Genomic DNA, 25,642 nt, shown 5'->3' with positions numbered 1-25,642 from the left:
TTTATACATTGAAATGTTTTATGAATGAAATCACAAAGAAATGTTTTTAATGTGCAAAATAATCAAATAATAATTTCTTTGAAAAACTTTCAATGAGGCTCAGTAACGCTTGCCCTGTTGCTGAAGTAGCAGAGTCTGCATCATGTCACTCGTCTGCTTTTGAGTCTGTTGTGCTGCCTTTTCTTGCTCTTCCTTTTCCCAGAACCCTCTCAGTCTGGCTTCTCTCCCTCAAAAACTCAGCGGTGTCATTCCCACTCCTCCTCCTCCCAGTGCTCTCCCTCTTCACTGAGCCGCCCCATATGAAAAAAACCTGCATGGTTCATATATGGCAACCATATATCTTCCTTACTTAAATCAGCCAGAATTACCTTCTGTGTTTCATATAAGGCCAATATATGTCATATACAAAATCAGACCGATTATGGCCCATTTCATACTAAATAGCACACATAAAACTTATAGGGGATTTTTGCGTCATATATGAATACTGTTAAAAGACTTATAGGAGTTTTACATGAAAAAAGTATGCAAATGTGTATGGTATTAGTAGAAATATATAAAATTCATATATAAATCATTTAAAGTTCTTATATTGAATCATATGCTATTCAAATTAAAGTCATATAGAATTTATACACATTTTGTGTCATTTGCTTATGTGTTTCATACAGATTTCATGTTTTGATGACCAACATCTGATTCACTTATATGCAGTTGGCACATTTTTAAAGGGATACTCCACTTTAAAATGAAAATTCTGTCATCATATACTCACCCTCATGTTGTTTCAATCCTGTATGAATTTCTTTCTTCTGCTGAACAGAAAGGAAGATATTTAGAAGAATATCAGTAACCAGACAGTTTCTGGTCTCATTGACTTCCATACAGAAACTGTCTGGTTACTGACATTCTTCTAAATATCTTCCTTTCTGTTCAGCAGAAGAAAGAAATTCATACAGGTTTGAAACAACATGAGGGTGAATATATGATGACAAACCTTTATGAAGACTGTTCATTTTCCTACAGGATTTGAAAGAGCAGTTATAAAGCAATGACATTGTAAGACCGTATTTACATTATTTGTGAACTGTCTGGGCCTGTTGTTTGTGAACAAATCATAACATATTATTGCAAATGAACAAAGTTGAGTCAAATATGTTTCTAGAACAGTGATTAAAATGTTGAAAATTGGCTGGAATATGTTTTTGTATATGTGACATGAACTCTGGTGGTGATGCACTCTAAAAACTTTTAATATGATTTACTCAATTTTTTGGTTAAACATTTTAACACTTAGAATTGATTAGATTTGTAAGCAGTGAAATCAATTACATACACTGTATTAACTGAGTAAATGTAAGTGAAACAAATTAAATAGATCTGAGTAACTGCATTTGGTACATTAACAAATAAAATTGAATAGAAATAATTGGGGGGGGAAACATTTAAAAACATATTTATGAGTAATATTAACTGTGTTTATATGCCAGTAATATTAACTTTTTTTATTTCCTCTAAACCTTTGTAAAAATATTCCATACAACCACCGGTATAACTACATGACAAAGGCCTTTATTGTCGATGAGTACGTTAGCCTACAGCAATACAGCATATGTTATACTATTTTTAACACATATACAATATTGCCTACATTTAAACTCATGTAAGAAACATTTTCTAAGTAAAAATTAAACATTTAGGCCTAAACATTTAAGTGTAATCAACCGGTCTGTTATCCAGTATCCACCGGATCAGCGCTGGTTCCTATGCCGGAGATGGGCTCGCCTCTGCGGGGTATCCTCTAACTTTACACCGCCGTCCTGCGTCACTCACGGCCGAGAGATGCTGCGACGCGACTGACTCAATCACCTGCCAATAAACACACAGTGCACAGTTCTGAGGACATTTTATCATCCAAATTAGTTATATTCATTATCTTTAGGAATGTAGTCGTGTGTTTTTTATGCAAGGCGTTACAATCATGCGAAAAGGCAGACGCGAGTCGACACTCGTTTAACTCGTGAGTAACATTGTGTCTCTGTATGTTCTTTCGCATTAAATAAAATGATTTGAAGCACATTAATGATTATACAGATAAAATAAAACATACACACACCTGAATTTCACAGAGGAAATGCACCAATTCTGCGCCGCTGAGAAGAGGACTCGGAGAACTGTGCTGGACTGGAGAGAGTTCATACAGCGCGCGCTCACGAGTCACTCAACCGTTGAGCTGTCGTCGTCACGTCAGAGGGTGGGGGAGGGGTCCATTGTTTTAATTGAGTAAACTTAATCAATTTCTTATGCGTGTTAAATATTAATAATATTGATTTTATTTAAGTAATATTTGTGGTTCTTGAAACAGATCAGTTTAATTATCCATTCTCAAATATGGTGATGGAAATTTCACAAATATATTAGCTCAGTGTATTTTAAATAAATAATTGGTTAGTCAAATACTAAATTATTTTAGTGAAAAACTTCTTTTTATTAACTGTAAATTTCAGACAAAATTAATTGTTGGAGTTTTAGTCAATTATTTCGGTATGTTCAACTCAAACTATCAAGTAAATGATATTCAGAGATTTTATTAAGTGAATAAAGTTAATTATTTCTGTGATATTTACTAAGCCACTGAATTATTTTTTTTAGACTTTTTAGAATTTATTTTTTATTTTACCCATAAGAATCACTTCGACATTTAGGAAAGTTTTATGTTTGTAGGTTAAGAATATGCATATTGCCCATATGGTAGATCCGGGCCAGCTAGTGGTACAATCATACACTGATGCAATTACAATGTCATATGCCATAAAACATTACCTAACCTCTCACGTTGTAGCGACTACGGCAAATCAGCTGTTCTCCCGTAGTAGGCGGTTACAGGAGAACGTCCTGAAGTAGCAGTTAAAGTCGCGCATGTGCGATAGAGCGCCAGAATGCCGTTGCTGCCCTAGTCCCTAATGGCCAGTGAAAGCATATACTGCCAGTTAGAGTCGCGGGTAGACACATGATACATGTGGGCATCAGGTTGGGCGTTTGCGCACTCATTCCGAAATTGTATAAAATACCCAGGGTTGGATTTAGTTTGCAATTTGGATTATTTTTTATAAGATCTCATTAATCCTAATAAATGCAATTTCCACTATTTCTGAAGTGCTTCTTTTATAAAGAACACCGCTTTCTCACATAAGGCAGTGAAGCAGCCCCTGCATGAGTGAATGATTCTCGAGCCGTCGAGATCAGCAGATTCAGCATCGGGTAACGTCGGACGTAAGAAGGTATTTAAGCAACCTCCTAAGGTATAGTTTGGGGAACATGCCTAGACATGCTATACCTTTAGTTAAGTTATACCTTTAGAGTTTTCGCAGCGCGCCAAGAGACAACGTTATCGGGAAACCCAGCCTTGGTCTTTGGCCACAACCATAGTTCGAATTACAGGGGGTACTGGGGGGTACCCCCCAAAGGGACAGAAATATCAGTTTTGGAGGGGGTCAGCTAATTTTTCTGATATTGTGAAAAAATATAATTACAGTTACAATACAAGTCAACAACTATTTTCACTGTAGGAACATTTTAATGTAAAGCGATTTCAGACACCCCTATTGTGGACCGTACCATTTTTAACCACCGCGTCTAGAGGAGATAGAGAACGACTTCAACTTCTCAAGCAAGTGTCAACGTTGAATGACAAAACGCTAGTTTCATAAATGATCATTCTTTTCAACATTCCTTATTTGTATATTCAAAAATATTTAAAATAATCTAATTTAATACAGTTATAATTTTTCAATGTAAATTATTTAATTTTATTGGTAACAGCCTAGTGTCTTATTATTTTAATTGAATATATTTATCAAATTTAAGAATTTGAAATGAAAGATGGAACATACATTTAATAAAATTAGGGGAAAATGCCCTTTATAAAGGTACAAAAAAATATTGTGTTTTCAAACAGTGATGTAATGAAACATTGGCAATTTAAGCTTGAAGGGAGTAAAGCCTCTGTTTAGGCTATTAAGGAAATGTAATTTTGCCAAAAGAAGAACTTTTATTTTAAATAAAATAAGAATTTGAATAATTGTAATGTGATGATCAGATGCAGATATCTAAATATAGGCGGTTTGCGGGTGGATTATTTATTTTTAATAGTGGATTCGGGTGACTCAAAGTGCACCAGATTAATGCATTTATCTTTAAAATGTACAAACTTTTCTTCCGGGGGACACCCCCCCGGACACCCCTAGAGATACCGAGCTCCACCAACAAATAAATGTGGGAAACACATTAGGCTATATGATGATCTACAAAAATATACACATTTAATTATCTTATTATTAAAATACATTATTATGATTTTACCACCTCCGCCTCATTTTGAGCCAAGAAAACCCTGAAATAGGCAATAGGCTTCTTGTAAAGGTACTTTTACTAGTAATTAGAATGGTATTTCAGTGCACTTAACTTCTAACTTTTGGGAGTTGATCAAAACAGTTCTCTTTTGGATATATAATGAGATATTCTGTAGCCTACTGATGATCAGTCTGTCACATGTTTAGACCTTGTATGTGTAACACATGTTGCTCTTGGCGATCACGGTGGGGATTGATATGGTAGTGGACCATGATGGTCATAGAAGAAGTGAAGGAGCAGTACCCCCCAATTATGGTGGGGTAATTTGCACTCTGGCCACAACGTATGTGGACCACTATCTGTTCTCCATGATGGTCTCCATGATGAGGCTGATTCACCTCAGAGTTTATGTTAATAGTTCAGATGTCTATTCTTAGCTGTTCAAATGGTTAAAGAAAATATCTGAACAAAGGAAAATGTTTGATTGAAACAGGTTCTTCATTTTTGCCCAGGTGATCAGATTTGGCTCTGTTGACTCTTCTCACTTCTCCTTTCTGTGCAAAATCTCCAGGTCCATATACTGTAGTACGCCAGTTTTCTGACCACAATGACCTGATTTCAACTCGTGAGCGGAAAACACTCACCCAGCATGTGAATGCTTTATAGAGTCCAAATATAACTGCACACTTAATTCATCATGAAATGTGCCGTTTATTATGCCTCTAAAATACACACTGAGCAATATTACGCTATCTGGCCGTTTCACAGCGTGATTTATTGACTACCACAAATGCTGCTCTAACAAAATAAGGATTTGTGCACTTTTTACTGTACCTGTTTTTTTTAAATTTAGCTTTAATTGTGTGGTTAAAAAAACACGTTACCTTGCCAAAGCATTGACCGAGCTCTGTGATCTAATGGTGTTGTTGAGCGCTCCAAATGCAAACTTCACATGTAACAGTCAGACAGTAATTGACAGTTCTCTGATCCAATGGCGCATAGGAATCGTCAGATTGACAGGACTCTAGCCCAATAGTGCTGGGAGAACCAGTGGGGGGTCGCAATCATATTTCAGGGTGGCTGTGACACCCTTTACACACACCCCTGCTAAAGTGCCAGACATTGGTGCCCTTCCAGCTGATGGCGCCCTAGTTTGCCTATGCTTAAAAACGGCCCTGGCTGTGGCTTCTTCTGTGCTGAAGATGTTAAAGCACTCGCTACTGCATTTTGCAGCCCTGTTTTAGGTCTGAAACACACACACATATTTGGAAAACTCTGTACGGCCTAACCCTTACTCAAGTTGAACAGCTATATTTAATTTCATTCAACCTATTGTAAGTCGATGTACCATCACAAGGGTCTTGGAAATATATTATGAAGGTTGAAAAACTACATAGTGTTGCTTTAATGTTAATTTCAACATTTACTAATACTTTATTAATCTTGTTAACATTAGTTAATGCACTGTGAATAACACGAACAGCTTTATTTTGATTTTAACAAATACAGTAACACATGTATTGTGCATGTTATTTAATACATTAACTAATGTTCACTAATGAACCAAATTAACATTATTGTAAAGTGTTACCAGTTTTGAATGACTATCATTTTTGGGTCAACTATCCCTCTTATTTGTCAAGCACTGGTCATAGACACAGACACTGGGTTAAGATATTTTATTAACTGTGGAACTTCATGACTGCGCCGGTTTATTAGGAAATGCAATTCTCTCTAAGACACTGAGAACTGCTCCTTCACAGCCGTCTGACGTGTGGTGTTCATGCTAGCTCATGAGTTCATGAATCTGTCATCATGTCGGCGCCTTCTCCACCAGTGGCGTCACTCAGGCTCAGCTCCTCCAACATCTCGGCCAGAGAGATCCTGGGAGCGCCGTCATCCTCCGTGTCGCTTTCCACAGGGATCTTTGAAGCATCTGTACAGGGAACATGACTGATATGAGTACAGTGAGAACATGACTTCAGGAGATGTACGGTCAGGGCTGACGGGGTTCATCACCTCTGAAGATGTTGACGTTCTTCCTCAGAATCTCGTCCTCCTCCAGGTCCTCCAGGAATTCATTGTATTGTCTATGAGAAACAATCATCATCATCAGACGGGCAACAAAAGATGATTTGGAAAGAATAATGATTGATTTCCATGTTTTTGTTATAGCTCAGATGTATTTCTATACACTTGATAATTTCAACACCACAGGAAAAACTAATTTGCTACTGAACAAACTCCTTTATTCTACTGAATTATATCAAAGGTTTAATTAAAATATTACTAAAGAATATTATTCAATACTTTAAAGGGGTGGTGGATTATGATTTGACTTTTCTAACTTTAGTAAGTGTGTAATGTTGCTGTTTGATCATAAACAACATCTGCAAAGTTACGACGCTCAAAGTTCACAGCAAAGGGAGATATTTGCTTTTACAGAAATACATTTTTTAAGAACTACAACAAACGACTGGTAGAGACTACACCACATTCCTCCCGGGTTAGTGACATCACCAACACTAGAATTTACGTAAACCCCGCCCCCTGAACACGATTTATAGATTATCAGTAGAGAATATGCTAATCAATGACTAGAAGATAACTACACATCAGCTACATAAATTCATCAACTAACCATTCAGAAATGTTGTCTACATGTCACTTCTTGAGTCTCTCCATCTTTGTTTGAACATAATAGGCTAAAAGTTCTTGAAATTTTCAGTGTGTGTCTGCGTGAGGCAATCGAAGCTGCTAAGAATGAGCTCTTGAAGCTCCGCCCCCTGTGCCGGGAGCAGCAGCTCATTTGCATTTAAAGGAACAGACACAAAAACTGTGTGTTTTTGCTCACCCTTAAAAAGTGACAACTTTAACATGCTATATAAAAATATCTGTGTGGTATTTTGAGCTAAAACTTCACATACACACTCTGGGGACATCAGAGACTTATTTTACATCTTGTGAAAAGGGCATTATACCACCCCTTTAAGGCTACATGCCAGTAAATAATTAAGTAAACTAAATGAATTAAATGAAAAACAAAGCAACAGAAGAAAGAGCGCTTCCCGTTTGTCAGTATCTTTAGGCAATTTTTAGGCAGTAAGGTGTCATTTGGTAATATAAGTTAATGCATCATCTATCATGAACTAACAGTGAGCGCTCTTAGCCTGATTGTGCGTGTGTTCCTGTAAATGTGTTAACCCGTGTGCCTGTGTCTGACCTCTCGTCGTCAGTGTCTGCGGCGTCTCTCTCGCGCTCCAGCTCCCTCAGCTTCCACACTCGGTTCCTCGCTCTCCTCATGCGGTCGTAGCTCTTCTTTATCAGCACCTGAACACCGGCAGCACATGTTCAACAGCTCAGCAAACACACGAGTTCATGTAGAGCTTCAATGCAACACAACTCACTTTGGGTAAAAGCATGATGAAGTGACTGAAATCATACATGTTCAGATTTCAAGTGTGAGTTTTTTTTTAATATTTTACGGCACATAGTGGAGGTTTCGCTTCTGCTCACCAAAGCTGCATTCATTTGATCAAAAATACAGTAAATCAGCTGTTGAATATATAGTAAAGTGTAATTTATTCCTGTGATCAAAGCTGAATTTCCAGCATCATTACTCCAGTCTTCAGTGTCACATGATCCTTCAGAAATCACTCTATGATGATTTGATGCTCAAGAAACATTTATGATTATTAGGGCTGGGTAAAAAATATCGATTCTCATTTTTACTAACCGATATCGATTGTTAAATCCCAAGAATCGATTAGTCATCCTGTTTTCAGTTGATGAATGAATGTAACACTGTAGCGCATCCCATCCTATAAATCACAATAATCTTTGTGCTTTGTTACTATTGATATGAAACAAAGTCTCAGATTTCAAATTACGTCCGTTTTCTTACGAAATTCAAAAACATAAATACAGTTTTGTGGCTGTGGCGTGAGATCACACTGTGGTGTGAGATCGCTCTGGCTCAGCTCGAGAGAAGCACATGATCTTCTCTTACGCCTTAATAACACCAGTTACAGCGCGAAATAAACATGAATGAGCTTCTGAAAGTGTGTTAAAGGTCCCATTCCATGGATTATTTTAGAATGTTTCCTGGGGTGCCCTTATAATTTTAGTATGTTTTTTAGATCAAAAGTTGTTACAATTTATAAATAAAAAGCATTTTTCCGAGCCTGATTTAAGCCTCTGATATGAATGCTCTGTTTGAAGGGGCGTGTTTGTGTGAGACTTCAGTGTAAACGCCCACTGCTGTGATTGGCTGCTGTGAGACTTCAGTGTAAACGCCCACTGCTGTGATTGGCTGACATGCTTGCATATGAAATAGCTAGCATTACATGTGGAACTCTCTCGAATACTTTTACTATTACAACTATTATCCGTTTTTACTATTACAGCTATCGGGATTAACGAATCGTGAGAAGTTTAAGTATTTAGATCTATTCCCATCACATAAAAGGTTGCAGTGATGAGCATTGAGCAGATGACAGTCTGTTGATCGCGTGAATGAAGATCTTATCATTGCAAGTTTCTGCACTCTCACTAATGATTTCACCAATGCAAACATGAGGCAAGTACAGTAAGAGCTTCGTTGTGCAGTGTAACAGCGTCATTGATAATGGGAGTTTTGGCAAGTGTTCAGATAAACTCGCGCTGTGTGATTGACAGCTTGGGCGATTGGAAAGGGATTGTTCTTTGATCGCTTTCTGTATATATATTTATCACCGTTTAAATAAGATTATTTTCATCCTACTAAGAGAAACGATGTGAAGTTGATATTTTAGTCACTGGCTTGATTTACTGATGCATAAACAGTGTTGAACGACTTTGAGAGAAAGATTATCTGTCTGAACTTGAACAATTACACATCAGACATTCACATAACCCACTGGTTCTTCAGAGGCTCGGATGAAGGAACTAAAAAAATACTTTTGTGTTCATTTGTACATCCAAACACTGAGCAACTGCCATGCTTCGCTCGTTTGCAAGCCATGATGTCTCTCGAGAAAAAAACAATATCGCGCTCGCGCAGCTCATTTTCTCATGGACGGGCCAGAAGAGAAAGGGGAGGTGACCTTTCCCCTTATGACAACATGAGGGGAAGATTTCTGGATTTTTAAAAAAAAACCCAGGGCTTGGTTTACACCCATCAAAACGTCTAGCCACTGGGGGACCATAGGCAGGCTAAGGGAACTCATATTAAGGTTAAAAAAACTCAAAGTGACATTTTCATGCAATGGGACCTTTAAAAGGTAGAGTACAACTTATCGAAGTCCGTATCATGTGACATGGAACCGCTCAGTGTTTCAACCGTGGAAAGACGTCAGTAAAACAGCTTGTAAACAATGTCATGTAACGTCACATTTACCTCAGAAAAATCATATCCAGTGACCAAACCCTAACCTCTAACCCTAACCCTGACCATACACTCGTCAGTCAGCGAGAAATATGAACTCTAGAGAGGAGCATTCTGCTAAATATATGCAACATATTACATATTCATTATAATTTTTTATGTTCTTCAATATTTAATGCATGTTTGAATAAATCTGGAAAGTTTATGACAGCCACCATTTAAATGTTTACATTTCATATAACTTTATTATTATAAAAATAAATAAGTGTAATTTAAGTGTTTGTATACAAATCAATAAATTTTTACCTTCAATATTACAGTAGGCTAATGAAGCCTATAGGCTTCCACTGACTCCCATAGCTTACAGCATTAGTTGAGAGATTTGTCCTTGAGAAGATTTGCCATGTATTGTCCCTGATATCCAAAATAATCAATATTGAATCGAATCAGAATCGATATCGAATCGAATGGCAAGCTTGGCAATCGAATTGTGAAATGTGTGTCAGTACCCAGCCCTAATGATTATTATCAGTGTTGAAAACGGTTGAGCTGCTTCATATGTTTGTGGAAACCGTCATTCATTTAATTTTTCGGGATTCTTTTATGAACAGAACGTTCAATAGAACAGCATTTATTTGAAATAGAATCTTTTGTACTAACATTGTAAATGTCTTTACTGTCACTTGATGAATAAAAGTGTTAATGTCTTTCTTTTCACATTCTGAGTTGTGATGAAGAGCTGTGATGAAGAGCTGTGATGAAGAGCTGTGATGAAGAGTTGTGATGAAGAGTTGTGAAGACTGTCTTACCACATCAGGAACATGGTGAGGGTTCATTTTGTTGAGGAACTCATCGTTGATATTAGCATTGGCAAAATCAAAGCTGAGGTATAAAAACAAAAGCGTGTTACGATCAACGCACTGGATGTTGTGTGTGTGAAATCAGTGCAGTGTGTACACGGACCCCATGACCAGGTCTCCGATGTTCAGCAGGTGACCCAGGAAAGTCCTGCAGTGATACTGCTGACCCGAGTCCATCTCTGACGTCTTCTGGACCCAGACCTCAGCCAGCGTGTGCTGTAAACACACACACACACACACACACACACATATCACTGCATCTTCAAGCATTTTTGATTCTATTTACTAACCCAAGTCTCTAAATCGAAGTCGTTTTTATATGTGAAATACTTAGTTCACTTCAGTAGAACCGATAACAGAACCTTCTCAACAGAGGTGTGTATGGGAGATCTCACCTTATTGGAGGTGAGGCCAGCGCCAGCTCCTAGCCTCTGGTCTCTGATGATGTCAATGTCCATGACGAGGAACTCCTCGAGCTGACGAGGGCTGCACAGACTGTTGAACGGGTGACGCCAGTACGTGCTTCCGTCCACCTCAGCCACTGAAAACCACACGTTACACACTGATAAACACAGCGCATGTGACTCCATCCTCAACAGAACTGGCCATCATGTGACTCCATCCTCAACAGAACTGGCCATCATGTGACTCCATCCTCAACAGAACTGGCCATCATGTGACTCCATCCTCAACAGAACTGGCCATCATGTGACTCCATCCTCAACAGAACTGGCCATCATGTGACTCCATCCTCAACAGAACTGGCCATCATGTGACTCCATCCTCAACAGAACTGGCCATCATGCTTCACAGTTTGATTACAACCATATTTCTGTCATGATCATATATCCATTAACATGCTAAAACTATGCTAATGCCTTTGGTGACGATTAGACCTGCTACACACGCTGCTGCCGCAGAGACTCTTCATACACGTAATGTTTCTTATACTGTACAAACTGTATATTCTCTCTCGTACACTAACCCTACCCATCACACACAACTTTCTGCAGTTTTACATTTAAAAAAAAAAAAAAGTTTAGTACGTTGTCATTTAATTATTATTTTTTTAATTTAAGCAATTTCAAACTTTCAAAAACTGAATTTCAAAAATACAGTAAACACAGTGAAATATTATCAGAGTGTAAATCAGCTGTTTTATGTGAATATATTATAAAGTGTAATTTATTCCTGTGATCAAAGCTGAATTTCCAGCATCATTACTCCAGTCTTCAGTGTCACATGATCCTTCACAAATCAGCATAATATGATGATTTCGAGAAACATTTCTGATTATCATATTCATATTAATGCCTCCTTGCTAAATAAAACTTAACTATTCAAAAGAAGAAAATGTTATTGACCCCAAACTGTTGACCGATACTGTACAGATGCATTTCTGCTGCACAAATATGGATACGTTCATATTTTTAACATAAATACTATAATGGGTCAAACTGAATCAAAATGTTGCCATCTAAAGTATAACTTATTTACTTTACAGATTTGTCAAGTTCACACACAAAAAAATCCCATATAATTCATTTTCAAATTATTTATTTCCAAATGAGTAAAATAAATATAAATTTAATTTCAGCAATTTTTAGGAAGGTGATTTATTATCGCAAAGAAAAAGAAAAATTAAATAGTGTGATACACACAATCTGCTTTATATCGGCCGTTCTGTTTTCTTAGATATTGGCATTGGCTATCAAAAAAATTATAATAATATATATATATATATATATGAGTCGACCTCGTTGATGATTGAACGAGTGTATTGTCTAACTCTGAGCATTGCTTATGTGCTCATTACTGGTGAAGTCATGAACAGGGAAGACTGGAGTGACTCGCAATACGACCAACAGCTGATTCATTTACATCTGCATTTCCTGTACGACGAGCATTATAATGAGACAAATGTTATAATATTGGCAACTATAATTCATATATATTTGGATTATTTGTAAATGACAGTAACACTGTTATTAGTAGCATCTGTCGTTCCAGCACACTACACGAGGAGTGCTGGTGAGGTGAACGGGGCTGTATCCGGGCAGGAACTCACCCTGCAGCGTGTTGGGGTCCATCAGGTGTATGGAGCTGGAGACCCGGATACACACACACACCTGACCCATGTTACCCAGACTCTGGGCGAGCCGTGGAGACAGACACACCACACTGTCCTGCAACACACACCACACATACTCAAGTTATGCACAACATGTGAAATCAACCAGTGTGTGTGCGTGTGTGAGAGTGAGTGTGTGAGTGTGTGTGTGAGAGTGAGTGTGTGAGCGAGCGAGCGAGCGTGTGTGTGTGAGCGAGTGTGTGTGTGAGTGTGACTGTGAGTGAGTGCGTGTGAGTGTGAGAGTGACTGTGAGTGAGTGTGTGTGAGCGAGCGAGTGTGTGAGTGAGTGTGTGTGTGTGTGTGAGACTGTGAGTGAGTGCGTGTGAGTGTGAGACTGACTGTGAGTGAGTGTGTGTGAGCGAGCGTGTGTGAGTGAGTGAGTGAGTGTGAGTGTGTGTGTGAGTGTGTGAGCGAGTGAGTGTGTGACTGTGAGTGAGTGCGTGTGAGCGAGCGAGTGTGTGAGTGAGTGTGTGTGTGTGTGTGAGACTGTGAGTGAGTGCGTGTGAGTGTGAGACTGACTGTGAGTGAGTGTGTGTGAGCGAGCGTGTGTGAGTGAGTGAGTGAGTGAGTGTGAGTGTGTGTGTGAGTGTGTGAGCGAGTGAGTGTGTGTCTGTGAGTGAGTGCGTGTGAGCGAGCGAGTGACTGTGTGCGTGTGAGTGTGTGTGTGTGTGTGAGTGTGTGAGCGAGTGTGTGTGAGCGAGTGTGTGTGAGTGTGTGACTGTGAGTGAGTGCGTGTGAGTGAGTGTATATTTTACATACATGTAATTAATATATAAAAATACACAGTATACTCACAAATATTTCTTAAATATATACATGCATGTGTGTGTATTTATACGTAACAAAATAATTATACACAGTACACACACATATATTATGCAAACGAACTGTTTGGATGCGATTGGTCGTTCCACAGCCGTAGATTAGACTGCACTACGTTAAAGACTTCATATTTACGAGAGATGTGAACTCATTAATTATGAATGAGAGAAAGAAACTGCGCAATATGGTGGAATAAGTCCCGCCTTCTAAATAAAACAGCCAATTGCTGATTGGTAAAGTCATCACGCATGTTCACAGGCCAGAGGACAGAGTTTCCTTGAGAGCGACTTCGGCTTCACGCATACAGTCTCTTCAAACAACACATTATTCCAGGTCTGGTTGAAATGTTTCAAAGGCTATAGTGTTGTAGGACTCTGCTAGCCAACAGCTCATTCCACTGAGAACATCCTCATTCAGCTCCTCTCTGACCCAAACTACTGCAGGAACCACATAAACCCAGCACCTCCACATGTGTGCAGTGACGTACACCGCTTTCTCAACGTTACTCTGATAACTGGACAGGAAGTCCTGTCACAGTGACAGAGAGCTTTAGTTACTGTATAGTCTGTGTGTTAATGTCCTCCTCCTTCCTCCAGGACACCAGTCACACAGTAAATCACATCCCCACTCTGACATTAAACCCCCGTCCTGATCCCGGGAATGAATTTCCCAGCATTCTGGCTCTGGCTTGTGTTCACACAGAAGGCTCTCCGACATGTATTCAGGAATTAAGGTCCAGTTTGAGTGCATCTTATGATTACTGGAAGCACATTTTCCTAAAATACGCAGACAAACATTCTTAAATACCGATATGAACTGTAAGCGACCCGTGAACTTCCTCAAAACTATAGAGGGTGTATAAAAACTGGCAAAGTATAAAACTGAAGTGCAATATGTTTGTGTAGACGTCAGACTCATTGAACCGAGTCCCACCTTGCACACGGGAACGATCTCCACGGAGAAGGTGCTCTTGTAGTTGTAGGTGTTGGAGTGAACATCATGAGAGATCAAGCGCTGAGACGTCTTCGCCCTGCAGAAACAACATTCACGGTCACATCTCAACAAGAACCTCACAATAACGGTTTGATACAAGCCATCAGCTCGCTCTCAACTCCCATAATGCTTCACTTCTATCCTGACACACTGAATCTGAGTCAACCGCTCATTTGGAATTTAAATCACTGTGCATTTAAAGGATCGGTTCACTTGAGAGTTAAAATGTCCTGATAATTTACTCTCCTCCACGTCATCCAAGATGTTCATGTCTTTCTGTCTTCAGTGGAAAAGAAATGAAGGTTTTTGAGGAAAACACTCCAGGATGTTCCTCCATATAGTGTCTTCAATGGTGTCCAACGGGTCGAAGGTCCAGATGTGAGTTTCAGTGCAGCTTCAAAGTCTCGACATGATCCCATTCTCATTTTCTAAATAAAATAAACATTTATACACTTTTAAGCACAAGTCCTTGTCTTGCACAAGCTGTGATGCGCCACACATTACATAATCACACTGAAAGCTCATGTGTGTTTCGGTTCAAAAACGTAGGGTGGAAAACTCCATCTCATTTTCTCCTCCAACTTCAAAATGTTGTTTTACCTTTTTTCGTAAATGGTGTTTGACTCAGTCTTTGCTCGTTCTCTTTGTAAACACTAGAGCCCCTTTCAGTGTGAAAATGATGAAATTGCCAGAACGCCTTTCTGTGTGAACACAAACACCACCCGGGATCGATGCCGGGTCGGGACCTAGTAACATTGCCGTGTTCAGTCCCGGAACGCGCGCTGTGTGAACAAAAGCCGTAATAATGCCGTGTCGTAGTGATGACGCTGAAGCCGGGCTCGTTCTCCAGCTGTGAAACGGTACGTAATGCACAAGTTTATGATCGAATCATAGAAATAAATGCACAAGCGTGGTTTCTCGAGAGAGAGATCGCAGCTCATAAGCAAACTGAAGACGCTGATGAGACATTACAAGTCACATCAATGTCACGTGTCTTTACGGGATTGTTACGGGTTGTGTGTGAACGCACTCTCTGATTCCGGAAAATCACTGGCAGTGTGAATGAACCAAAATCAAACGAACCCGGGTCAAATCCCGGGTCACTTTATCCGTGTATTTTCCGGAATCTCTGTGTGAAAGGGGCTTAGGTCTGTTCTTCCTCCTACGTCAAGCGTGACCTTTCAGTGTGATTATGTAATGTGTGTCGCATCACAGCGAGTGGAAGACCAGCATTTGTGGTTAAAAGTATATAAATGTTTATTTTGTTATAAAATGTCCGCTGGTTTGTCTAGATAAGACTCTTATTCCTCGGCTGGATCGTGTCGAGACTTTGAAGCTGCACTGAAACTCACATCTGGACCTTCAACCCGTTGGACCCCATTGAAGACACTATATGGAGAACAATCCTGGAGTGTTTTCCTCAAAAACCTTCATTTCTTTTCCACTGAAGAAAGAAAGACATGAACATCTTGGATGACGTGGAGGAGAGTAAATGATCAGGAAATGTTAATTCTGAAGTGAACTACTCCTTTAAACCACTACAGTGACATGAAATGATGTGTATCGTGTTTAGACTCAAATGCTTAGGAAACAGAAAAATCAGCCCTGATACTGAGTGAGTGAATGTGACTGAACTCTGTGTGTGTGTGTGTGTGTGTGTGTGTGTGTGTGTGTGTGTGTGTGTGTGTGTGAGAGACCTGCAGGGAACGGTGCACTGAAGGAAGTCCACCATCTTCTGGCCGTGCTGCTTGGAGCCGTAGTAGAAGTCAATGCCCTCTGAAACATGAAGAAGAGATGAACACAGAGCGGCCCAGTCACTCACCACACGCAGCACTGAGGATGATGGGAAACGCACCGTGAATCTCTTTGATGCGTACGGTGTTCTGGTGCAGCTTGTGCTTCAGGATCAGCTGCTCCAGGTAGTAGAACGTCTTCTTGTGGACCGTCTGAAGGGAACATTACAGGTTAAACTATTTAATCCACAATTCCTGCTACCAATTTTAATACTAGCGATGGGCATTTTTCTAAAATAATGTATTTGAATATTCAGGCTCTTAAAAATCTAATATTCGTTTATTTAAATGACGTTTAACAAGAAAGACGTTATTTTGTCACCTTTTCTGCGCAAGCTCACGGTTAGGCAACACACACAACAAGCGTACGATATATCTTAAGGTTTTCTTTTAGTTGAAAACATTAAACAATGCGCTAACAAAAAATATAAAGAACAAAAGCATTTAAGCTAACGGAAAAAAAAAATGCTAATAAAGCAGATTATGACAGTTATGGCACAGAACGTACACTTGAGTCAGCTTCCAGTCATGATTATCGTGTTTATGTTGTTTCACGTTCATGTTGAGAAAAACAGTAATATCCACACGCTGGAGTGAGGAAGCGCTGCGCTGACAGACTCAAAGACTCAAAGACAGCGGTGTGTGAAGCGAAGTTTCTAACCAGTGGTCGACCGATATATCCCCAAGGCCGATATTAGCCATTTTTTAAATATTGGCATCGGCCGATAAGTTTTTCTGATTGGCCGATGTGTTGGAAGCGGGACTTTTATTTTGACGTGCGGCGCTGAGAACACCAGCGCCTGAGAAGAGAACAGTAGCGCCTCAGAAGAGAACACCAGCGCCTGAGAAGAGAACACCAGCGCCTCAGAAGAGAACAGTAGCGCCTGAGAAGAGAACACCAGCGCCTGAGAAGAGAACACCAGCGCCTGAGAAGAGAACACCAGCGCCTCAGAAGAGAACACCAGCGCCTCAGAAGAGAACACCAGCGCCTCAGAAGAGAACACCAGCGCCTCAGAAGAGAACACCAGCGCCTGAGAAGAGAACACCAGCGCCTCAGAAGAGAACACCAGCGCCTGAGAAGAGAACACCAGCGCCGCAGAAGAGAACACCAGCGCCTGAGAAGAGAACACCAGCGCCTCAGAAGAGAACACCAGCGCCTCAGAAGAGAACACCAGCGCCTCAGAAGAGAACACCAGCGCCCCAGAAGAGAACACCAGCGCCTGAGAAGAGAACACCAGCGCCTGAGAAGAGAACACCAGCGCCTCAGAAGAGAACACCAGCGCCTCAGAAGAGAACACCAGCGCCTCAGAAGAGAACACCAGCGCCCGAGAAGAGAACACCAGCGCCTGAGAAGAGAACACCAGCGCCTGAGAAGAGAACACCAGCGCCTGAGAAGAGAACACCAGCGCCTCAGAAGAGAACACCAGCGCCTCAGAAGAGAACACCAGCGCCTGAGAAGAGAACACCAGCGCCTGAGAAGAGAACACCAGCGCCTCAGAAGAGAACACCAGCGCCTCAGAAGAGAACACCAGCGCCTCAGAAGAGAACACCAGCGCCTCAGAAGAGAACACCAGCGCCTCAGAAGAGAACACCAGCGCCTGAGAAGAGAACACCAGCGCCTCAGAAGAGAACACCAGCGCCTGAGAAGAGAACACCAGCGCCTGAGAAGAGAACACCAGCGCCTGAGAAGAGAACACCAGCGCCTGAGAAGAGAACACCAGCGCCTGAGAAGAGAACACCAGCGCCTGAGAAGAGAACACCAGCGCCTCAGAAGAGAACACCAGCGCCTCAGAAGAGAACACCAGCGCCTCAGAAGAGAACACCAGCGCCTCAGAAGAGAACACCAGCGCCTCAGAAGAGAACACCAGCGCCTCAGAAGAGAACACCAGCGCCTCAGAAGAGAACACCAGCGCCTCAGAAGAGAACACCAGCGCCTCAGAAGAGAACACCAGCGCCGCAGAAGAGAACACCAGCGCCTGAGAAGAGAACACCAGCGCCTCAGAAGAGAACACCAGCGCCTGAGAAGAGAACACCAGCGCCTGAGAAGAGAACACCAGCGCCTGAGAAGAGAACACCAGCGCCTGAGAAGAGAACACCAGCGCCTGAGAAGAGAACACCAGCGCCTGAGAAGAGAACACCAGCGCCTCAGAAGAGAACACCAGCGCCTCAGAAGAGAACACCAGCGCCTCAGAAGAGAACACCAGCGCCTGAGAAGAGAACACCAGCGCCTCAGAAGAGAACACCAGCGCCTCAGAAGAGAACACCAGCGCCGCAGAAGAGAACACCAGCGCCTGAGAAGAGAACACCAGCGCCTCAGAAGAGAACACCAGCGCCTCAGAAGAGAACACCAGCGCCTCAGAAGAGAACACCAGCGCCGCAGAAGAGAACACCAGCGCCTCAGAAGAGAACACCAGCGCCTGAACACACAGCGCTCACTCACATTCTCCGTCTTCATTAGTTTACGATCTCTGTCAGTCATATCTAATACTTTGTTAGACAGAACTGGTAAACAAAGAAAGTAAATGGTAACTTATGCGAAGTAAGTAAAGCGTTTGCTTTTATATTATTTGTAACAGAAAAGGCAAACAATCAGGCCAAAATACTTTCTCATTTACCGTCAACATTCAGCAAATGCGCATCTACGTCATTTAAAGAAGATCAGCTTCACAGGAGACGCGATCGAAACACTTTAAATCCTTCATTTTAAAATATGCTGTGCCATATCCAGTTGCCCACTGTGTCATATTCATATCGTTTCCACTGTGTTCTGTATGTAATATTAGCGTTCCCTTGTCTTTATTTGAAAAAATATGATTACCAGTGCGCATAATATTACCAGATTACTGAGTGCAATATCACAGTGTTTACTTCCTTTTTATTCACATCTTTTTAAACAATTACTTTATTTGTGAAAAATACTGTAACAGGATTGCAGATTCAAGAAGTTGCCATCTAAAGTATAAGCGTGTTTATTTTAAAGATTTGTTTCCTAATTTATTTATATTTGATTAAATATTGATTAAAATATGCTTTATATCGGCCCCCCCGCCCTCTAAGATATCGGCATCGGCCATCAAAAAACCACTATCGGTCGATCACTATTTCTAACAGCACTGTGTGTTTTCTGATGTTAAACCGCTCTCCCTCAACGAAACTTAAAGCTGCCGTCGGCAACATTTTTTTTATCATATTCAGTGAAATTGACACTATAATCCGACAGAACAACATAAATAAGGTGGTTTTAGAAAAAAACCCGAGCTTCTAACTCCACCTGGAGCGTGTTATTTGTTTTGCAAATATCCAGCGCTCCCGCTTCATCAGGTCCAATCAGCGCAGGGGGGTGTGAGATCTGACTGTCAATCACAGGTCGTGCACACGCCACAGATCCCCCCTCACTCGCGCACGTTAATATCACATGCACACGCCACGCCTGAAGTTCGCCTGGAGATTGCATGAAGCGTGATGGCGGAGAGAAAATCTACTAACAAGCTTCCAATTCCTCGGTTATTGCTATCTATGGATAGATTAGCCAGGGCAGCCTACCTCCGAGTCCATGGTGTTGATAGATGCTGAAGAGACGGACGCGTTCACAGAAAATCAGGTACACACGCACAGTGACGCACTGACGAGCACGACCTCGATGGGAGGGTGCTCGCTGGTAGTGGGGAGGGGCATGAGAGTTGTAAACATTCAACATTTTGGCTAATCGACCCAATCTGCCAGACTTGCCGACGGCAGCTTTAAAGGAAGCATGTCTCAAAATCATCCTGCTATCAGAAGTTATCATCTCTTCACAGTAATACCATTTTTTAATATCATTATTTATAAGATCAGTCATCTAATAATTACTCTGGGAGGCGGAGTTAAACACGCTCCACAGCGCCATGGCTATAACTGCGAGTTAGTGCTGGGGTTTATCCATAGACTGTAAAGGGTTTATCATGGATCCACTGCATTAACGGCCAGCAAAGCAACATAGTAAAATTCTAATAGTATTTTATTTGTCAAAAAATAATTCCAATTTGAATATTCGTGCACAGCCCTATTTACCACAGCAAACCTTAGTTAGGCTAGCATTGCTTTAAGTATAGTTCATATCTTACTCACGTCTGTTTCTGTTCATGTGTAGTCACAGGACAGTGTGTTTATATCACATTCAGAAGGAATGATCACTTCCTCCACAGACACGACCTGAGGAGCTTTAGCACTCTCTCCAGTGACGGTCCCGATACAGGGATATCTTCAGTCAGAGAAACAGAGGACGCTCCCGGAGAACCAGAGCTGCTTTATTTTATGACATATGCGGAGCTAAATCAGGATATCAGACGAGACGCACCGACAGATCAAATAAACACATGATCATGATAGCCTATATGATGTGTCTGATGTCTTCAAGCTGTCATGTTTACCAGGTTTACTACGGTAATGGATATTTCAAAGATTCGCTGCGGTCTGATGGTGAGCTAAAAGGATTGTATAAGTCTGTAATGCTGATGTCAGCTGGTATATGAAATCATCCGGACCGACAGTGGAAACACGGCATGAGACACAGAGTTTGGACAGTTGGTGGAGATCCTCCTGATATTAGAAGCTAGAGTCATCCTGGAACGGCCTAGTCTGATATATTAACAGCCCGGTCCCCTCGGCTCGAGTCTCGATGTAAAGCTCACACACCTTCTGCCGGACTTGCACCACTGCTTTCCAGAAGTCCTTGGCCTCGACTCGGTGGCAGTCATCACACATCTGATGCAGGATGACGAACTCCACCACGAACACCTGCTGCAGGATGGCCCCGTTCAGCACCTGTGGGACACACTCTCACTGAAACACAGATCTGACTGCGATATCACCTCAGACTCACTCTCACACACACACTGTACCTCTTTCTGGATGGTCAGCTTCACCTTGATTCGTTTAGAGTGGGGTTCTGTCCACAAGAAGCCAGCATCTATGAGCCTCACCTGGGTGGGGATGAAGCATAACGTGAACTCGGGATCAGCTTCAGCGGTTCCTGACGGGATGAATGTGGAAGTCACCAACCTTAGTCATGGAGGCCTTCAGTTTCTTGAGGCACAGAGTCAGAAGCTCCCTGGACTCCAGAGCGCACTGAATCCAGGTGCCCGGAGGCTGCAGGTACCTGACCACACAAGAGAACACTACTTACACACACACACACACACACTGGGCCTAAAACTAACTTTCTGCCACACCTGCCAATGACCATAAATATTTATTACAGGCCATGAAACCAACATTTTCAGATTCCAAAATTTCAATGTTCTACACCACAGCTAAAACCTCTAGCCTAACTAATATACATCTAAAACATTATTAAAGACTAGCAAATAATCAGTATTGAAATAAGAACAAATAATCAAATTACAAGCAAAAGCACAATAAATACAACATAACAAAGACACAGGAAGGTCTTCAGGTACAGAAATGTAATAAAGTAAGCAAGTGTAAAATAACACTGCATAGTCCTCACTGTACAAGTCAAACATCCTTATTAATTCATCCTTATTAAAGTTAAAAAAAAGAAAAAAAAAAGGTTTTCAGTCGACAGCAGTGATTGTGTCCTTTGTTGTTTAATTAACATTGAAAACACAGACATTAGCAGGAATATGAGGATGCTGTCACTTTAAGAGTGAATGCACTGATCCACTATACTGACACACATGCGTGTGTGTTCACTTAAGACATAACCTACTGTGTTTACTGGGATACTCACTATTTTTTGATAATTTTATGTGAATTTGTCCACTCAAGTGCAAGACGACGTGAAAGAGAGCTCAGTTTAGTATACGCACGTAAGTATGCATTTAGTATATACATGTATATATATTTCTGATGATGATTTATTTTTAGATTTAAGTGTGTGTAACATTTTGTCTTAACACGTTTAAAAGGAAATAGAGCCCAGAGAATAAAAGGAATAGTTCACCCAGAAACTAAAATTCTGCCATCATTTACACCTAATGTCATCCCAAACTGTGGCATTTATCCGATGTGTGTGTGTGTGTGTGTGTGTGTGTGTGTGTGTGTGTGTGTGTGTGTGTGTGTGTGTGTGTGTGTGTGTGTGTTTCTCAGCTGTGAAGGTAAACACTGGTGGGGTTGTCCTACCGTTCACACTGCCTGCAGAAGTGGACTGACACCTGTTTGGGAATGCCTTCGGAGATGTCCACTTGAGTCCTCAGGCAGGACACACACATGTTGGCAGGGTTTGGAGGAATGGGAACACCACATGTACAGCAGAGACTGTAGAGAACACACACACACACACACAGAGAGAAGTTACCCAGACTTCTCTAACAGGCTCTAACAGGTCGACATTCGTCTAAAGTTACATACATTTGTATACACTCGCTATATAAACACTGTTATATGTGATCACTGTTATCACAGCACTGTGTTCATGAGATGTGAAGAATGACACGTGTAATACTCACATATTGCCGTGGCTGCTCGATGGCGGGGCCTGCATGTACTCCATGACTACAATAACAGTGAAATCACTTTAATAGACCAAACTCTGTTCGGCTCTGCTGTCATTCATAAAGCTTCAAATATAGATGACAATAATATTATCTTCCTTATTGCGTCTGAGTCCGTCACTGTGCCGTGGTACTGCCACAGTGCTGTTTAGAAGAGTGACTCTCAGTATAACTAGCACACACACACACTAAATCAATACTCACTGTGTTGGAGAATCAGCGCTAAACAACTCAATAAATTATATCAATATTTCCTCGCGAACATCACATGAATGTACACATGTGTCTGCGACTGCTGATGACGTCACCACGCGTGGCCACTCAGAATGACAGGACCCAGAAAGCTGCCCGTCATAGGCCTGAATGTAAATGCGAGTAACAATGTGGAACATTTCATTAGAAGGAATACAAATCTGCAACTCGATGAAATGAACACACCAAACCCCAGTAAAGCAGAAACAAAAGTAATTATCGGGAAATGTAATTAAATCAAGCTTGGACCCTGGAGATAAAGAGATGAAGGGGATGCATTTAAATACAGAGAAAACAACAATAGGAATTAATCTTTAGAGCGACAGGATTCAGTAATGACAAGATTTCTAATAGGTTATTTAGGGTTGACTGGGAACCTAAAGCAAAATAGAAAAGCATCCGAATGCATTGTTGTACACATAGATGTCACACGTCATGGTACGATGAATAAAGTATGGAAGCTTGTTTCCGCCACAGAATAAAACATTTTAAAAGATAATTGCGACTTTTTATCTCACAATTGCGAGTTTACATCTCGCAATTCTGACTTTATTTCTCAGAATTGCGAGATATAAAGTCAGAATTGCGTGAAATAAAGTCGCAATTGCATGTTATAAAGTCAGAATTCTGACTTTTTTTCTCGCAATTGCGACTTTATATCACGCAATTCGGACTTTATAATACGCAATTGGGAGATATAAAGTCGCAATTGCGAGTTATAAAGTCAGACTTGTGAGATATAAATTCAAAGTTAAGTTTCATAACATTTAACTGAAACCTGTAGGCTACTATAACTAGCGCTGCTTTTATACTTTTGACTGAACTGTTTGTTTGTGTTTATTTCATGTTGTACAAACCTCCCCAGATAGCAAAAATCATCTGGCCCAGATCTGGCCCAGACACTTCGTAAGTTCTGGGCCAGATCCGCGCAACGGACCCGGGCCGGTCTCTTTTGGCACAACGGGCCAATACCGGCACGGATCCGTTTTTTCCTCATCTGGACCAGAACTGGGCCAGCTCCGGATTCCTTTATGGCGATTTGGCCCAGATGTGGGCCAGATCTGGTCCAGCTCTGTTTTGAATCTGCTCCAGAACCATGCCGGATCAGGGCCAGCTCATTTTGTAGACCGTACACACACACGCTAGTAATATACATATCTAGAATTTTCAAGAATCTTCTCATATACATGATATAATAATATCTTATGGTCTTATGCCACTGATATTTTTTCTGTTAGGTTTTAACATGAAATGCTTGAAAGTTGAAAGTACTGATTTAGATGTAAAGACAATTAATGTATTGAACACTTTTGTACACTAAAATATCACTTGATAAACGAGTTAGCACTAACTCATAGCCACAACTTTACAATAATCATGCATTCAAAAAAATGAATGCATGTAAATTTGTAAATAGTCAAGGGCCAGCTCATTTTGTAGACCGTACACACACACACACACACACTCGCTCTCTCTCTAAAAAGTATAAGAGGTATACATATCTAGAATTTCAAGAATCTTCTCACATGATCTAATATCTTATAGTCTTATACCACTGATATTTTTTCTGTTAGGTTTTAACATGAAATGCTTAGGCAACAAAAAGTTGAAAGTAGGCTTTAGAAGTTTACATGAAAATTTACACTTTACACTAAAATACCACCTGTGTTAGCACTAATTCCCAGCTGCCCACTACTTCACAATAATCATGCATTCGGAAAAAAACAAATTTGACATTCAAGGGCTTTTATTTTGATCCATCTTCCATTTATTTGAATAAACAAATTGCAAAAACAGTGCCACTGTGCATCTTTTCTTTTGATATTTTTTTCACAAGAGCTAAAATCAAAGTTCATACTCAGGAAGAAAGGTGGTTTATTAGTGGCTTGTTGGTTTATGAAAGCAATACATTCCTTGCAATTAGTGTAGTAGAAGTAGTTTCACATGAAAAATATAATAATTTACATTTGATGCAGTAAGTTTTCTAATTTAACAAGACAAAACAGACTGTAACTGATTCTCTGATTCTTCAGATAAGTTGCAAAAACAAGCTTTAGATGTTAGTTCATAAACCACTTAAGTACTTGCTGGGCTTACAAAGTTTCAAACAGTGGTACACAAATAGTTAATCTCAGAACTTCTCAATTTATATTATAAAGAATACATTAACATGCTTGTGCTGTGTACTAACACACTTTATTTGTCCCAAAAACACAAGGTGGTCTTGAGTAGCAAAGAGGCCGCAAAAAGCTGAATCCCAAAAATGTTCATCATACAACAAGAACCAAACAGAACGGGTGGGAAAGCCATGGAACTACAAACCCCTTCAGACCTGCCGTTTAATTCCCATGAGGCATCTGCAAACAAAAGACAAAGAAAAAAGCCGTTAGTTTTGTTGAGATCTATTGAAGCAGAGTTCAGAGACAGACTATTGATTGACTATAAATGGACCTATTTTAAGTTGAGTTGTATTGTCTGTATTTGGGCTAATAATATAATATTATGACACTGCTGTTTTTTTATTTGTAAACTAGTCTTTAAAGTCCCTGTAAAGTCAAAATTAAGTAGCCTATGTGTTC

At 40.6% G+C, this 25,642-nt stretch overlaps 1 protein-coding gene and 2 long non-coding RNA genes across 4 annotated transcripts in view; all 3 read right to left on the bottom strand.

Moving 5' to 3' along the window:
• Positions 1-1,552: 1,552 nt before the first annotated feature.
• LOC309505761 lies at positions 1,553-2,704 on the bottom strand. Its single transcript, XR_014208581.1, has 2 exons — positions 2,117-2,704; positions 1,553-1,869 (listed from the first exon to the last, which is right to left on the bottom strand). It is a non-coding gene; the product is annotated as an uncharacterized lncRNA (long non-coding RNA).
• A 3,313-nt stretch (positions 2,705-6,017) lies between these two features.
• On the bottom strand, positions 6,018-23,175 carry nmd3 (NMD3 ribosome export adaptor). 2 transcript variants are annotated; one of them, XM_082179176.1, is made up of 16 exons: positions 23,016-23,175; positions 22,767-22,812; positions 22,441-22,575; positions 21,358-21,454; positions 21,198-21,278; positions 20,992-21,120; positions 16,380-16,470; positions 16,222-16,300; positions 14,465-14,561; positions 12,647-12,764; positions 10,974-11,119; positions 10,682-10,794; positions 10,528-10,600; positions 7,577-7,683; positions 6,373-6,443; positions 6,018-6,289 (listed from the first exon to the last, which is right to left on the bottom strand). In XM_082179176.1, the coding sequence occupies exons 2-16, from the start codon at positions 22,808-22,810 to the stop codon at positions 6,153-6,155; spliced, it is 1,518 nt and encodes a 505-aa protein (XP_082035302.1). In that variant the 5' UTR covers positions 22,811-22,812; positions 23,016-23,175; the 3' UTR covers positions 6,018-6,152. The 2 variants fall into 2 exon arrangements, with proteins under 2 accessions (XP_082035302.1, XP_082035303.1); XM_082179177.1 differs by having other exon boundaries at positions 22,767-23,137.
• A 1,639-nt stretch (positions 23,176-24,814) lies between these two features.
• The window catches only part of LOC309505757, a 42,177-nt gene continuing 41,349 nt past the window's right edge, over positions 24,815-25,642 (bottom strand). The window contains exon 3 of the long non-coding RNA XR_014208577.1: positions 24,815-25,420. This is a non-coding gene — a long non-coding RNA (uncharacterized lncRNA). The remainder of the gene's footprint in view (positions 25,421-25,642) is intronic.

The sequence above is a fragment of the Leuciscus leuciscus genome, assembly GCF_965113295.1.
Source record: "Leuciscus leuciscus genome assembly, chromosome: 9".
Taxonomy (NCBI): Eukaryota; Metazoa; Chordata; class Actinopteri; order Cypriniformes; family Leuciscidae; genus Leuciscus; species Leuciscus leuciscus.
The sequence above is the reverse complement of the archived record's forward strand: the minus strand, read 5'-3'. Positions and strand labels throughout refer to the sequence as shown.

Excerpts from the sequence above, each read along its gene's own strand:
- nmd3 (XM_082179176.1), bottom strand. The coding sequence starts at position 22,810 with ATGGAGTACATGCAGGCCCCGCCATCGAGCAGCCACGGCAATAT. Across the intron at positions 14,562-16,221 it reads CAGTGCACCGTTCCCTGCAG|GGCGAAGACGTCTCAGCGCT; the intron begins GTCTCTCACACA and ends TTGTTTCTGCAG. Across the intron at positions 6,290-6,372 it reads GAACGTCAACATCTTCAGAG|ATGCTTCAAAGATCCCTGTG; the intron begins GTGATGAACCCC and ends TTCCCTGTACAG.